The sequence below is a fragment of the Chroicocephalus ridibundus genome, chromosome 2 (genome assembly GCF_963924245.1).
Source record: "Chroicocephalus ridibundus chromosome 2, bChrRid1.1, whole genome shotgun sequence".
Lineage (NCBI taxonomy): Eukaryota > Metazoa > Chordata > Aves > Charadriiformes > Laridae > Chroicocephalus > Chroicocephalus ridibundus.
The window spans coordinates 155,044,421-155,060,474 of NC_086285.1; the positions used below are offsets into that span (position 1 = coordinate 155,044,421).

The 16,054-nt window shown below is 39.9% G+C and overlaps 1 protein-coding gene across 8 annotated transcripts in view; it reads left to right on the forward strand.

Moving 5' to 3' along the window:
- COL14A1 (collagen type XIV alpha 1 chain) overlaps positions 1-16,054 on the forward strand; it is a 134,594-nt gene that overhangs the window by 45,070 nt on the left and 73,470 nt on the right. For all 8 annotated transcript variants that reach the window (XR_010070071.1, XM_063327463.1, XM_063327465.1 and 5 more), the window contains 7 exons: positions 804-955; positions 1,945-2,074; positions 7,379-7,524; positions 8,857-8,986; positions 12,220-12,359; positions 14,058-14,184; positions 15,247-15,386. Coding sequence is in view for 7 of the 8 variants with exons in the window: in XM_063327463.1 (XP_063183533.1) it covers positions 804-955; positions 1,945-2,074; positions 7,379-7,524; positions 8,857-8,986; positions 12,220-12,359; positions 14,058-14,184; positions 15,247-15,386 (965 nt within the window). In the remaining variant the exon portion in view is untranslated. The remainder of the gene's footprint in view (positions 1-803; positions 956-1,944; positions 2,075-7,378; positions 7,525-8,856; positions 8,987-12,219; positions 12,360-14,057; positions 14,185-15,246; positions 15,387-16,054) is intronic.

Below are 16,054 nucleotides of genomic sequence, written 5' to 3' on the forward strand. Positions count from 1 at the left end.
GAGAAACAGTCCTCCTACCTGAGGAAATTCTTTCCGAGAGGCTTCAGTGGATTTTGTTTGTATTGCTTGGTTTGTGATTCTGTGATATCGCAGAAATGCTTAGTGATTTTTCAATAAGCTTGTCATATATATCAGTAAAGGAAGGCGTTCTTCACACATCTTTCTACCTGTGCAATGAAAAAGCATGTATTAGTAAGGCTTCATTCCATCTTTTTCCTCTTTTATTCACCTGGAAACTGGAAGAAATGCAGAATATTAGCTGTGTCTTAAGGAGGGAGTAAGCAGTCAGTTGGGAAACTGAGAGGGAGAGGATGGAAAAACCATAGAGCGATGAGACGTCTTTGTGGAAAAGAATGAATGCCAGAGAAGATGAGCATTCCCTACATCTCTTCAATCTGCTGACAGGCAGCGTATCAGTTTCCAACCTGCTGAGGAGCACAGGAGATCACAGCTGTATATGTACTTGGACTTTTTTCGTGGCTGGGAGGAAAGCAACCTGAAATAGAAAACCAGAAAGAGAGGGCTTGAAAGAGTGATGGGAGGAAGGACAGAAAGCTTAGTTTTGTATATTTATTTCTTTCATATAAAGGTTTATGAAAGGCCAGGAAGGCCCAGTGACAACTCCGTGTGCAGTACTCGTTCTTCTTATTATTTTTTTGTTTCCATTGAAAATGGTGTAAATAAGTGTGGAATAGCCAATTATTTGATTTTCTGATGAGGAGTGTTGGAACTTCAGCAAATACAACAAACCAAATAATTATTTTGCAGAGGGGAGTTAAAAAATTGTGTTGTCTCTAACCTAGGAACAATTGTTGCTTCACTTGGGTCTCCTTCGGATTTGGTCACATCTGAGGTAACAGCTAGAGGATTCCGGGTTAGCTGGACCCATGCACCAGGCAAAGTGGAAAAATACAGGGTCGTGTACTATCCCACTCGAGGAGGACAACCGGAAGAGGTAATAGGAGGAAAAGCTTCCCAGAAAATTTTAATACAAAAGCAAGAACTAACCAGACAGAAAATGCCCGAAATTCCCATGTGGACTCTGAAGCCCACTGCAGAAAAGAGATATGGTCACGTTGGATGGTGGTGAAGGTTAGGTAGTAGCCAGGCTGCTTTTCTGTCGTGTAATTTAAAGTAAATGTGCTCTAACAATGAGCACTTTTGGGGGGTGGGGTGAACTGCCTGCATTTTTGCTTACACTTAACGGTTACTTGAACCAATTCTGTAGACTTCCCCTGCACCATTCTGCTTACAAGAACAGAAGAGGTAGGAGCTGATGGTAAGCCAGATTTTCAGTTCTAAGAAAAAATAGATCATAAAAAAAAGATGATATGGATATATATTTTGGGATGTTGACAGCTGGTAATTGAAAATTTGGAGAGAGGTGTTTATTTGAATAGGACTCAGGCATTTTGGATACCGGAAAAAATGCAGTAGAACAAGCTTTTGGCTTCAGCTGAGAACTTACAAAATTGAAGGAAAAGGCAGAAGAGCAAAAGGATTTAACTAAGGATCTATTTTATTTCTTTTTGTACTAGAAACTTGTTCAACATGGATATGTATTAATGTCAGTTTGAAGTACTGTGTGTGTACATAAGTAGTACTAAAGGAATATTTATGATGATGTAGTATTTACATCAAAAAGTGCCTAATATACATTCTAAAATTTTATTCTGTACACTTTATTTCTCTAAGCAATTCCTTTCTTCTAAATGGCTACTTATATCAGTTAAACATTTTGATTACATATGTGGTTGCTGTTCTTTTTTCAGGCACCTTACTGTACATAAAGGTAGCAAAAGCAAATTTGATTTATGAATGGAACTTTAGTATATTGATTCTTAGATGCCAGTGTAAAAATTGCCTGAAAGAGGGATTGATTGATTTGATGATAATATGGTTAGTTTGCCTTATGTGTATTTCGTTAAATTTTCTTCTAAACAGGTTGTGGTAGATGGAAGCTTATCAACAGCAGTTCTGAAAAACCTGATGTCTTTGACTGAATACCAGATAGCTGTATTTGCGATATACTCAAATGCTGCTAGTGAGGGCCTCCGTGGAACTGAAACTACACGTGAGTGTCCTTATCGTGTTTGTTACGGATTTGACTGGCTGCATTTAATCATACTGTGTCTTTGTGAAAAAGAAATGTGGAGGAGAGTCTTTTTCAGTTTAGCGTCTTTTAATGCATTTGCCTTAAATAATTTCTGTTTGAATTAATTCTGGGCTAAGGTCCTAAGTCCAAATGCACTGTGGATATTTAAACACTGAGGAAGGTTTTATCTCTGGGCTGAACTTTGAAGTTGATTGTATTGAACCCTAAATTAGAACATTCCTACACTTTGGGTGTGGAGCCAAGCTTTATAAATTAGGTTTGTGGCTGAGGATGATCTCATGAGGGGAGGATTAGGTGGGACCAAAAATACCTGCATGTGATTCCCACCAGTGCCAAAGATTTCAAGGTAACTTCTCTAAGTTCTTTCTCAATGATTCAGTTACTTTCTGTCTATAAAATGGTGACTTGGGATGTTGTAAGAAGGATTATGTTTACAGTTTTGGGTTCTGTAATGAAAACTGTGGTAGTACCTGAGATAACGTGCTGCTATTGATCATATCAATTTTATGCATTTGTATACAAAATACATTTACTTTTTTAGTAAATGTGACAGATATTAGGAATGGAAGTAGACAGTAACTTTTTAGTTCATCCTAGGAGCCAGGAAGTCAATATGTGATATATCAATAGCTGATATCTGCTGGAAGAACAACACAGCAGGGCTCAAGCAATCTAGAAGATTCTACAGTGCTTTGACAATAGCTTGCTGACACAAGTGCTTGAGGAGCCAGCAAGAGAAGGTGCTGTGCTGTAGCTGATACTTAAAAACAAGGAAGAATTGACGGGGGGTTTTAAGTCACAGGTAGCCTTGGCTGCAGTGACCATGAGATGGTGGAATGCAGGATTCTAAGAGGAGTGAGGAGTGCAGAAAAGCAGGACCACAACTCTGGATTTCAGGGCAGCAGTTTTCAGTCTCTTCAGAGACGTGCTTGGAAGAATCCCAAGGAATATGGCCCCGGAGAGGAGAGGGATCCAGAAGAGCAGCTTGATACTGACAGATCACATCCTACGACCCCAATAAAGGTCCATACTGACAAGTAGGTAATCAAGCAAAGGTGACAGGAGGCCAGCACGGGTAAGCAAGGAACTCCTAACAGAACTCAGACATAAAAAGGAAGTGTATAAGAGGTGGAAGAAGAGGCAGATGACCCAGGAGAAGTACAGAATTGCTGTCTGATCTTTCAGGGGTAAGTTTAGGAAAGCCAAGGCCAACCTGGAGCTGAATCTGGCAAGGGATATGAAGGGCAACAAGAATAGACTCTACAAGCGCATAAACAGTGAAAGGAAGACTGAGGAAAACATGGGCCCACTCCTGAATGGGACAGGGGACCTGGTGACAAATGAGGTGGAAAACACTGAGGTACTCAATGCCTTCTCTGACTCAGCCTTTACCGGTTAAAATAGCCTTCAGAAATCCCAGGCTGCTGAGATCAGTGGGAAAGTCTGGAGAAAGGAAGACTTACCCTCATTTGAGGAGTACCAGTATAGGGAGCACTTCAGCAAACTGGACACACATAAGGCTGTGGAACACGATTGGCTGCACCTGTGAGTGCTGAAGGAGCTGGCTTATGTCATTGTGAGGACAGTCTCGATTATTTTTGATAGGTCATGGTGACTGGCAGAAGTTCCTGACCGCTGGAAGAAAGCAAATGTCAATCCTTTATGAAGCAGGATCTGGGGAACTACAGGTCGGTTCATTGTCACTGCAATTCCTGGGAAGGTGATGGAGCAACTAACTACTCCTTGAAATCCTTTTCCAAACATGTGAGGGACAAGGAGGTGATTTGAATTAGTCAGTATGGATATAGGAAGGGGAAAAAACACATTTGACCTCACGCAGTTCAACAAAGGGAAGTGCAAAGTCCTGCCCTTGGGGAGGAATAACTCCATGTATCAGTACATGCTGGGGGGTGACCATCTGAAGGGCAGCTCTGCAGAGAAGGACTTGGTGGTCTTGGTAAATAACAAAAGCTGAGTGCGAACCAGCAATGCACCCTGGTCACAAAAAAGGCCAAGAGCCTCCTGGATCTCATTAGAAAAGGATTCCCAGCAGGATGAAGGAGGTGATTCTTGCCCCCTGCTCCACACTGATGAGGCCACACCTGGATGCTTGGTCCTGTGCTGGGCTCCCCAGTACAAGAGATATGTGGACTTACTGGGGTGAGCCTATGAAAGGCTACAAAGATGACTAAAGGATTGGAGCATCTTTCATAAGAGGAGAGGCTGAGACACCTATGGCTGTTCTGACTGGAAGAGAGAAGACTCAGGGTGATCTTATCGATATGTAAAAGTCCCTGATGGGAGGGGAGGAAGAAGAGGGAGCCAGACTCTTCTGAGTGGTGCTCACTGACAGGACAAGAGTCAATGAGCACAAATCAAAAATCCATTAAATTAAATCTGAACAGAAGAAGACACAATTTTATTGTGTTGTTGGTCAAACATGGGAGTGCATGTCCAGGTTGTGGAGTCTGCATCTCTGGAGGATGATATTTAAAACCCAACTGGACACGGTTCTGAGCAATCTGCTCTAGCTGGCCCTGACTGAACAGGGAAGTTAGAACAGATGATCTCAAGAGGTGCCTTTCATCCTCAGTGGTTCTTTGATTCTGTGTCAGTGCTAATCTTCACAATCTGAGAAAATAAAATAGGATCATATAAAATTATTTAAGACTTCTACTTTAGTCTCAGTCTCCCAAAATGTCATCTCCAGCCATGTTATACCCTGTAACACGGTGTTAGGACCGGTTTAATTTATTGAGCAGAGAGAACAGTCGCATACTGAGCCAACAAGATTGTTTTGTATTGCACCTGGTATTCCTTTGAAGTCGCGTAGTCAAGTTCTGACGGAGCCCAGCCCCGCTGGCTTTCTGAGATCTGATCAGATCACACCCCAAGGTCATGCAGCATCAAGCATCTTATACAGCTGCCTTTGATAGTGTGTTGGAAGTAATAGTCTGACATGTGCAAGTGTTAATCACTTCACATGAAAAAATACCTGCCGTTTGAAAGTATTTTTTTTACTATCCTAATGGGAGAAGTATGAAAAATTGTAGTTTACAATTGTGTGAGATACTGACTTTGTGTGAGATACAGACAGATTAAAATAGCCACCAATCACATTTGTTCATATAGAACATTGAAAATAGGTTACAGGTATGTGATATCTAAATAGACACATTCAATATGCATACTGTACAGATAATTAGAAAGGTTTCTGATTTAATAGTCACTTCTAACTTGAAATAAATATGAAATGCATTCACACTTTAATTTGCTGCAAATATATTTTGCCTGTTTTAGTTTATTCCAGTTCGTTTTTAGTAGGTTTAATTTATCCCTGTGTTACCAGAATATTAGGTAACCGTCCAAGATGCAAATCAGCATTATCTATTTATATTTGAGATTCTGAGCTCTTCAGCTGAAAATTCCAGTAGAAAACACCACTTGTTTAATTTCCAGTCACCTCTTCATTAATTATTATTTATATTGCCTGAGTATGTAGGGAGTTCCCGTTGAGAGTTAAAATATGACTCATAAGTTAGAGGATACTTTTTTGTAGATTTTTAGAATCGAAATAAGGAAAAGGAGAGGTGGTAGATACTCTGTCTGTCATCCTGGGGCAGTCTGAATAGGAATGAGACAATGTGGTAGGAAGTGCCTTCAGAATATCTTGACATGTGGTTTCTTTCTGTAGGTATCAGACATCAGAGTGGAGCTCTGAGGGAGGAGACTGAAGTACATTTTAAAACGTTTATGGATAGTTTCTCCCTATAATTAGAGGAAGTGTGGGAATTCATGGGAATATAAATCAACACATCAACATGGGTTTAAATAGGTTGGAGGTAGGCTGTGAAAGGTTTGGAAGTGAAGATAGATGGGTAACCTGGAAGTGAAAACCTAAAGAGAGGCCTGGGTTGAAGTTTTGCCCATGTTTACAGACCTGAACAACACACTGAGTGAATGTCCGCAATGAACAAGAAAGGACTGGCATGTTTTGTATATGGGAAGTTAAAAGCTCTGTTAGAGCTTGTTGAAGATAACGTAATAGATATACTACTCCTTGGAGATGTCAGCTAGACAGGCTGCAGTTTTTGTTTGGACAAGGAGAGTAGAGAAGCTGTGTGAATTATTAGCTTTGTAATTAGAATTGGTTGCTGAATCTGTGTCTGCAAATCAGATTCTTCAGAAACATGCAAAGCAGAGCTTTGTGTAGAGGTTTGACATCCAGCCTATGACAGTCTCTCTGAATTCCTAATAAGAAAAGTTTGATATCAATTACCAATTACCTTTTGGTTTTTTCAGACCCTTTGAGTCATTTTAGGAACTATTCTCAGTGTAGAAGTTCCAAAGGCGCAGCCAAAGTTCCCTTATATCTCTCCAGTGACTGGATATTTTGGTGGATCCATCAATCATGGAACAGCGGTGGAGAGACCTTGGAATGTTATTCTGTGAGAGAAAGAAAGTGAGGACAATCAGAGAAGTGCAAAATGCTACTTTAAAGAGTTACAAAAATGCAAAGAACCTGGATTGATGCTATGTTCTGGTATCAGTGCCTTAAATTCACAAGTAAACCTCCTAATGTTTGAATTTCACTCAGCCTGCTTAGTTGTACTCAGCAGGTCAGCATTCGCCATGATTTGCAATGGATGATCTTACCCACATTTGCATAATCCCACTGATGTAGGCCTGGGAGCCAATTTGGACAGTCCAGGCCTTAAACACACAACAGTTTGTAGTCAAAATATTTTGATGTGCGCAACGTGCTCATTCAGGATTTCCTCCAGGGTGCCCTACCTCATGGCTGTCTCTCCCACACTCTGGCTTGGGCACTATTGCCAGAAAGAGCCACCTCTGGGGGCTGCTACTTGTTCCATTTGGCACACTGTGCCCATTTTTTGACAGCAAGTGGTCATCCTCCTGCAGATCAGGGAGAAGGAAGGGTGAGATCTGAACAGAGTGATTTGGTGCTTAAAGGACAGAAATCCTCCCATGTGAAATGTTCAAAGCCATTTAGGACAAAGAGCTGAAATGCTTTGTAGGGGGTAGCTCTGCCCTGGTGCTAGAATTGGTTAGGTCATCATTTTCTTCTTCCTCTAATTCTGTGTTCTTTTCAGCTCTTCATGGTTGTGGCATACAGACAGCACCTCCATGTCTGGAGACAGCTATATTCCTTTGTGTTTCCTGGGGTAGAATAAACTGTTTGAAAAATAGCTGGTCGTTCAAGTGAGACAACTGAAGTGTCTGTTTCTTGTTCCACTGTAGTTGCCTTGCCAATGGCGTCGGATCTGCAATTGTATGATGTGTCACAAAGCAGCATGAGAGCAAAGTGGAACGGAGTAGCGGGTGCCACAGGCTACATGATCCTCTATGCTCCCCTCACGGAAGGATTGGCAGCAGATGAGAAGGAGGTGATGTATTGAGCTTTCATTTGAATAGCAATTATTCAAAAATAAATCTTTTAAAGAATAAGCTAATGCATGGCCTTTAACCTCTCACTTGATCAGCAAACACTTTGGATTTTTTTTCCACGACTGCCTTAAGTACTGTATGTGTTACAGACTGTGAATAAAGTGCAAGTATCAGTTTATTATATGTCATTGCCATAAAAAAGCAACAATTTCATGTGAATTAGAGTTACTCTTTTGAAATTATATATGAGATGGTACTGTATCATCATATAGAACTAACACTCAAAGGAAGAAAAAAATGAAGTAAAACTAAGATATTTTGTAAGCGTGTTATCAGAAGAATATGAAGTTTAGCCTTTGTTGTCATCAGGACCTTTAAAGTAAATAATATCTGCAGATGTGAGATTTATTGGTTTTATTTTAGTTCTGTTCAACTTTTATTTTTAAATCTAAAAATAATGCCTTCCATCGAAAGTGATTTTTAGAAGGTATTTTTAGAAGGAAGAGAAGGCGGGACGAGGTAGTGACAGTCTGCTGTCACTAAAATAGTAAAACCAGTAGACTTTTCTAAGGTTGCTAGCATAGTTCCAGTGGAAATTCTGGTCCGGGATTTGAAAGCTTTTATGATGAAGTTTCTGTATGTATATTTAAGATTATGTACATCTCTGTTGAAGCAAGAACGCTACAAAGCATGCAGGGGCATGCGAACTTGTGGAGAGTGTAGGAAGCTTCTGAAAGCTCGCACAGACTTGTGCTCTGTGCTACATGAGTGGCTGTCAGCACATAATTCTGTTAAAAATGGGGCCTCCTGAAAACTAGCTGATTCAGGAGGACTGAGTCTTACCCCCGAAGAAAGACTTTTTTTTCAGTAAATAAGTCAGTCCATGTTAATGTGGCTCTCAGTAAAGAGGTGGAGGAGGAAAATGATCCACACCTTAAATAGCAACAAATCTGAACGTCAGTGTGCACAGAAATCAGTTCCTCCTGTGGCATTTCAGTCCTGTCACCAAAGATGAAACAAGCTGTAGCTGGGAATTAAAAGGTCTTAGTAACTGCACGTTCTAGAGAAGACTATTTTGTCATTGCTAGCGTGACTAGTTACTTTTAAAGTCCTCTTAACTATATGTTGGCTTTTGGCTTTTTGACAATTTTGTTCTTTTGATTATTGTGCAAAATCCCAAAATCTCGGGCAAAGTACCGCAGGCACAGTATCAGACAGATGCTCAGCAGAGCATTTGATCACATATCTATTTTCAAGTGTGTAAATAGCATTCTTCCCCATTGAGAGCTAATTCAGAAATAACGTGTCTTTTTTATTCATGGTGTTTTTAGATAAAAATTGGGGAGGCCTCAACAGATCTTGAACTGGATGGACTATTGCCAAATACAGAATATACAGTCACAGTTTATGCCATGTTTGGAGAAGAAGCTAGTGATCCCCTTACAGGACAAGAAACTACACGTAGGTAGCACATATCTATATTTGCTCCAGTGTTAATAAAACTTCAGAAAAGTCTTTGCACATATTGGAGCAGACATATGATCTTAAAATTTGATTTGAATAGTCCATAGGGCAAAGTCTTAACCGTGCTTAAGTTTCTCAGTGCGAATACTTAATTTGTAGAGGCTGAGGAGGTGAGTTTCTACAAAATCCTTTGTTTTTTTGGAATAGGATTGTGAACTCTTCTGTCTTGTTGGTAGTGGTGCTATGGATATCCCTGTTGATCTTGATGGAACTATTGATGGTTTTCTGAACTTGCTGAAGGTGAATAAAGGTCACCACGTAGAGCTAAATTGAGACCACTGTGTTTAGCCTCCTGTAGACACAGAACCAGGTGTGGGGGGGAGCCTGCTCAGATGCAGAAGTTCATTCCTCTCGCTCAGTAGTAGTACAGACAGAAAAGAAGCAAAGCGAAGGTTTCTGTCCAACCCCTGCTGCCTAACATCTGGTAAACGAAAGGTTGGAAAGCGCCTGTGCGCTCATGATAGATGGTGTGTTTTTAATAAGCGGCAAGAGTTTTGCCAGCTAAATTCTGTCCTCTGCTAACTGTACACGGCACTGTATGTCAGGTCTCTAAATAGCCTCGGTATTTGGAAGACAAAGGAATTGAAAAGAAGCGATTGTGCTGCTGGGATATTTCTGGGACTGTGTTCAGTGACATCTCTATTGCACCCAGCAGCGGAGTGATTGCTTCCTCTAGTTCTGTGCTCCTGGCATGAGTAAGCCAGTGTGAAAGTGACTTACATTGAATAGGTGAGTGAAGTTCAGGCGTGTGAGTGCTAAGAAAAAGAAAGGCCAGAGCAATTGCTAGTAAGGTCAGCAACTAACGGTGGAAAAAGCTCTAGGAATGCTGTTTGAACTGGCTCATCTCAGAGAGGACAGTTGTAGACAGACAAGTCCCAATAGTGAACTGCAACCTGGGCATGTTCGTGGACTTGAGTGTAGAAGGTTCTTAACACTTGGAGAATCAGATCTTTGGCTATTTGTCCCTCTGTCCCTTTCTCCCTCTCTTTCTCTGGAATGGTTTAACCCCAGCCAGCAACCAGCAAGAAAGTGAACCCCATCCCAGCTGAAACCATGACAGTCTGTCACTCCACCTCCTTGCCTCCCCCTGCCCTTGCTTTTGGTCAATATCTGCTCAATATCTGGTTTTCATTTATCCTAAACAGTAGTTTTCATTTATCCTAAACAGTAGTTTATGACTGTGCCAGCCTGAATTCACTTCATGTCGTATGATCTTGGAGGCTGCACAGCAATAAATCTGGCTAACACATTGGATGGAAGATCACATGCAAATTCCAGGTACATTGGCAGAAGCTGAGGATTCGTGACCGCAGTGTTTGATCACAGAAGCTAGTAACATATGTTAGTCACACCATCATCACTGCTGTTACCAGACCAGAATAAAAAAACCCTAAAATAACCTTCATTTATTTTTAGGGTGACTCAATGCAGGCAGCTCTAACTGATCTTTAGCACTGTAATATGAAAGAAGATTGATTTTAACCTTCCATATGCAGCTATTCAAATAAGGTCTCTTCTAACAAGCTTTCTAACAAATGTCTGATGAGGCAGTGGGGCACTGTGGGAGGAAAGAAAGCTCTTAGTGAGCCCACCTGTCCCCCATGGTCAGCGTTCAACGGTGACATCTTCCCTGGCTGAATTTGGATTTAAGCTACTTTTTTTTAATTTTATTTTTATTTTCAGCGTGATTATTTCTGGCTCCCAGGTAATGAACAGGCTACCTAGTATTTTCTTCCTGGAGCATATATCTGCCTGGAGAGTGATCTACCTAATTTGCAGTAATTTTACATGTAGTATCTGATATTCTGTATTTAGTAAATAATATTATTCTACACGCTGTATCATTGCAGTTGCTGTAGTGAAACCTTTGTCTGTGCCAGAGGCATGATCAGCCAGCTCATTCTGGGGTGGAGTTTCTTTTTGGGGTGAGGATTTATCCGAGACTCACTGTAAATATCACATAACTCTGGCAGCGGGACTGCCTGTCTGGTTGAGAGCAACGTTGTCAGGAGGTTGATTCCAAGAGGAAAAAGCTGAGACTGAAGCATTTTGTGGTATGGCCTGGATGGTGAAATGAAGCGCATTCCACGACTGACAGAGAGTAGAAAGGAAAGCCAGCACGTGATACTCCCTTTGCTAGACTCTGAGGAATATATTGAATGCCAGAAAGTGTGGCAAACCCATCTAATACAATTCCAATGTGTTCCCGTCTTTTCTTTCCTCATAACCAAGTTGACTGTTCCTAAGCTGGTTAGGTGTTTGCTTGCAGATTCTGAGTTAATATATGGCCTGAATAAAGATCCCACATAATATATGGGGGTTTTATCTTTTGCTTTTTCCCATGTGCTCTTGTGTGAGGCGAAACAGCTTCTGAAGTGCTGATATTTATCTGTCCACATGGATTGGTGAGGAGTGCCTGTGTGAAGGCAGGATGGATAGAGAAAGGTGTCACAATTCTGAGGAAATTAGCAGATGTTGGGCTAGTACAGAACCTACTTCTGAGAGTAACAGACAGCACAAAATGCTTTCTCTGGTGTGAAAGAAAAGTGGCTGCAGTCTGAGACTGTCTTGAGTGACATTGTTTTCCTTCAGCTCAGGACAGTCAAGGAGTATATAGTATATAAATATGGCTTTAACTGGAGTTGCTGTTAGGAAACAGCTTCTTTGTGTAAGAAAAGAGGAAAAGTTAAGCAGAGTTAAAAAAATTAGCATCTTTGGAGGTCTTCAGAGCTATTTATGTCAGGGACTTTTAGGATTCAGAAAGTTTTTTTGCCGAAATACTACTATCATGAAATATTTTTGCTAGGATACTCACGGAAAACAAATACATACAGGATGAAGATCTAGTTGAATTAAACTAATTTACACAAATTTATTGTGGAGGTTAGATCTTGCTATGATATCTGCTATGAACAATAATGTAATTTCTTTCTTTTTCAGTATTAGTTGAGACGCACTTAGCAAGACTGAAAGTTCTGTTTCAGCAAAAAGCTAAGCCATTTTACCTGCCTTTAAGTACTTGTGTAGCTCCGTTGATGTAGGTCTATTAATATAAGTATCGGTGATACAAATTTTTGAATGGAAAAAATGTTGTTTATTTTCAAGACATGAAAAATTTCACAGCTAAAACCTGGAATCACTTTCATGGTTTTATCTCTTTCTTTTTTAAGTGCCTCTAAGTCCACCAGCAAACTTGAAATTTTCTGACGTTGGACACAGTAGTGCTAAGTTAACATGGGATCCTGCTTCCAAAAATGTGAACGGCTATCGCATTATGTACGTTAAAACAGATGGAACAGAAACCAATGAGGTAAATTATTAGCTCCTCCCTTCCCTCAACCAATCTCAGAACTCCCCAAACTTCTGTAATTATTAAAGATGACTTTTATAAAGAAAAGGTACCTTGCAAGCTGTAACAAAAGATTTGCTAAATAATTCTGAAATTTAGTGCAAATAAGAGTTTGTTTAATATCGGATATACATTTGGAGTGGATCATACTTGTGGGGGACAGTACTCTGAACTTCTTACATACCAGAACAGCCATTGCTGGCGCACATAAACTGAAGGAAAGTAGTCAAGTGACCAATGGTTTGCAGGTGCAGGATCTTGACTAAATGTGTGGTATGGAAATATTCGTTCTTGATTCAGTCCTCATAACAGGTCTTTCAATATATCATGCGTCATGGACTCAAGCTCCTTCAAAGAGACTATCTGAAGACTTTGCCACATTTTCTTAACATATATTGCTTTAATTATATATTGAAAACTTGCTTCCTAGAAACAGGATTTGGTTTGACCAGAATGATAAGATGATACCAAGATGTTCTAACTCAGAATTTTGCATTTAGTAATTTACTTATGCAGTATTTAGTTATGCCTTGTTTCTAAAGGTGCTTTATAATAGTATCTAGCAGCATGAATTCTGTGATAGAATGAAAGATGGGATGGGATGGCATGATATTGATACAGAATCTGAAAAAATACAGAAAAGTTTAAAAAAAATAATTGCACTATGGGTCTGATTATTAAAACAGGCCAGATCCCCTATAAAATAAGTTGTCATGGACAACAGCCCTCCAAAGAAGTCTTTAATAGTACTTATGTGTAATTATGTTTCTTCTGGGACATATCTGGCCTTTCATCCATACAAGAGGGAATATTTGTATTAAATCTGAAGAAACTGTTCCTGAGTTTAGAAGAGAGCATACTTGTGCAATATTTAGTGTCTTTTCTTTCTGCTAAGCCCTTAAAATTTAAATTAGAAATCACTTGACCTCTTCCCGTTGATTACCCTTAATGTAGATAATAAGTCTGGCTGTAGTCATGACAATGGTGTTTGAATATCTCAGGCTTGTGGTAATATGCTTTATAGTGTGAGTGAATGCTCAATAGTTTTTTATCCACCTGTTTCCTTTATGTCTGTTCAAAGAGCAAGTGGCACTTTTTTGTTGCTTTGCGTTGGTAGCATTTGCCCTGTGGTGCCGAGCTAACGTGACACTGAATAATTGGACTGGTAAACTGTCAGTTTATACAGCTTTGAGTTTTATATCCCTGGCAAAGTGAGTGACATTAACTGCAGCCTGGATAGAGACCAGATGAAACTGTCATTTTTTTTCTCTTGAAAAATGTTAAACATAATGGCTTATGCAATGATTATCCATAATAAGGGACTAGGTTCAATAACCCCAAAAGTTCGTTCCCCTTCTGGGTGAATCCCCTGAATACTCAGTGCTGATATGTTAGCTGCTGAGTTAAGCTTACTAAGGCTGAATTCTCCTTTTCCTTAGTTTGTCATAAACAAAATTTTCTTTTTCTCTAGTTTGTCTATGTTAATTGATTTTTGTCAGCTTTTATGGCCCTAAATTAATACTTGTTCGTAGTTTTCACAGAATTTCTCTACTAATTACATGACGTTTTCTTTCCGTATCATTATTACCCAGCAGAATTTCAGACACTGATAATGTAAAGTGTACGATCAATATCTATTGCAAATTATGCTTTCTCTAGGTGGAAGTTGGTCGTGTTTCAACCCATACTCTAAAAAGCCTGACATCCCTTACCGAGTACACTGTTGCTATTTTCTCCCTGTATGATGAAGGACAATCTGAACCACTTACTGGCAGCTTTACCACAAGTAAGTATTGCAGAACTTTTGAAGGCTTTCCAAGAAGAATTTTTATACTTTCTTACTTTACTGGAAAGTAAGACCAGTAACAGTGAGTGTCTCTGGCTGTGAATTCAGATGTATGGAATGCTTTCTGTTTTTTTCATTGGAGTTTTCAGCTTCTTCGCTCCCTTACTATGGGTCCAATTGCATCCTTACTCGTGGGAGTAATCTCTTGACATCATGAAAACATTTACGTGGATAAAGTTCATTTGTTAAGTCTTTCCAGTCAGCCATTTTAAAGCATTTTTTATTGCAATTAGGTAGTAAAGTGTTTGTCTCCCCAGTTTTCTGAAGCATCATTCAATGTGATGGCATTTGTCCCTCCAGCTGAAGGGTGATGAATTTTGAATCATACATTTAACCAGTGAACTATCTGGCAATAAAGGGTAGAAACTTACATACGGAGAAACTGGAAACAGAGGAGAAGACAGAATACATCTGAGGTTCCTGTAGTGTGTTTAGCACAGTTTTGGTTTCTGTAGCTGTAGTTCTGCAAGTTGTGTATTAAACAAATGGCTGATGACACTTAGCACTGCTTTTGAACATAACAATGGGAAGAGAAGGACTCTGCGGGAGGAAAGAGAAACATGAGGTGGAAAAGGAAGGAGAACATACATGTACAGAACAAGAGGTTGATACTTACATGCAAACTGCAAATGGAAACGCACGCAGAGTCTCTGGAAAGGACAAAGACTGGGACTTTGCTTTGAGATAGAGAAAAAGAGAAGAGCGTTATTGCCCAGAGCTCTAAGCAAAGGAAGGGGAGCGAGGGTTGCATGGAGCTTCTTCAGCAGAGAGAGGACAAGGAAGCTTGTCCAGTTAGAGTTGATAAAGAGCATGTATTGTGCGTATTCTCATCACCCCACTACAAAACCACTTCCCTATGGTTGCACACAAATAAGCGTGGAAAGAATCTGTAGTGCCTTTGTGGTCTACCTCCCATGTTATGCTCTTTGTAACAAACTGCAAATAAAATGGTATGTGCTTGACCTTACTTTTCTGGCTTTTCTTTTGCATAATATTTTGCAGAAAGAGTTCCAGCTCCGCAGCATCTAGAAATTGATGAAGCATCGACGGATAGTTTTAGGGTCAGCTGGAAGCCCACCTCCTCAGATATTGCTTTTTACAGATTGGCATGGATTCCTTTGGATGGGGGGGATTCTGAAGAGGTGAGTTGCCTTGACTTTCTGAGGGTGTGAAATGGAAGAGAGAATTCCATTCTGGGGACACCTATGCTGCAACTTTTGCCAATTAAATATGGCCAGTTGACTTACAGAAAAATCTGCCCCACTGCAAAGCTCTCTAAACCAAAAATCAAACCAATATTCCAGTTTCTTTTTGAAGAGGAAGTGAGGAAAGAAAAGATGTTTTGTGAATAATCGAGCTAATCTCTAATGTCCCAGTTGCCACAGAGCTAGCATTGCTGTTTGATAATACTTCAGTTTTTAGAGGTTCATGTTCTTCACTTTGCTGTGAAGATGATAACAGTAGTTGAGCCAGAGGAGTGATATCCTCACATAAGGCTCCACACCTGTCTAATGTGCTGGCCACGGTAAAATTGCCTGTAAAGACTTAGTTATGTAATGTCACAAAGGGAAAAGTTTACACATAGTTAATTTATTAGATTTTTTCCTTTATTCCTCGTTACGGTTCTTTCTCCTTTTTTGATGTTGTATTTTTTGCTCTATGCCCTTATATGTCTTCTCCATAGTGCCATTTTCATCTGTCTGAATTTTTAAATGATTTTTTTCATTTCTTTAGCTTTTCCTAGCTTGTTCTCTTTTTCCAGGTAGAAAAAGACAGACACTTTCTCTCCCTTTCCCAAATTTCTGTCTTT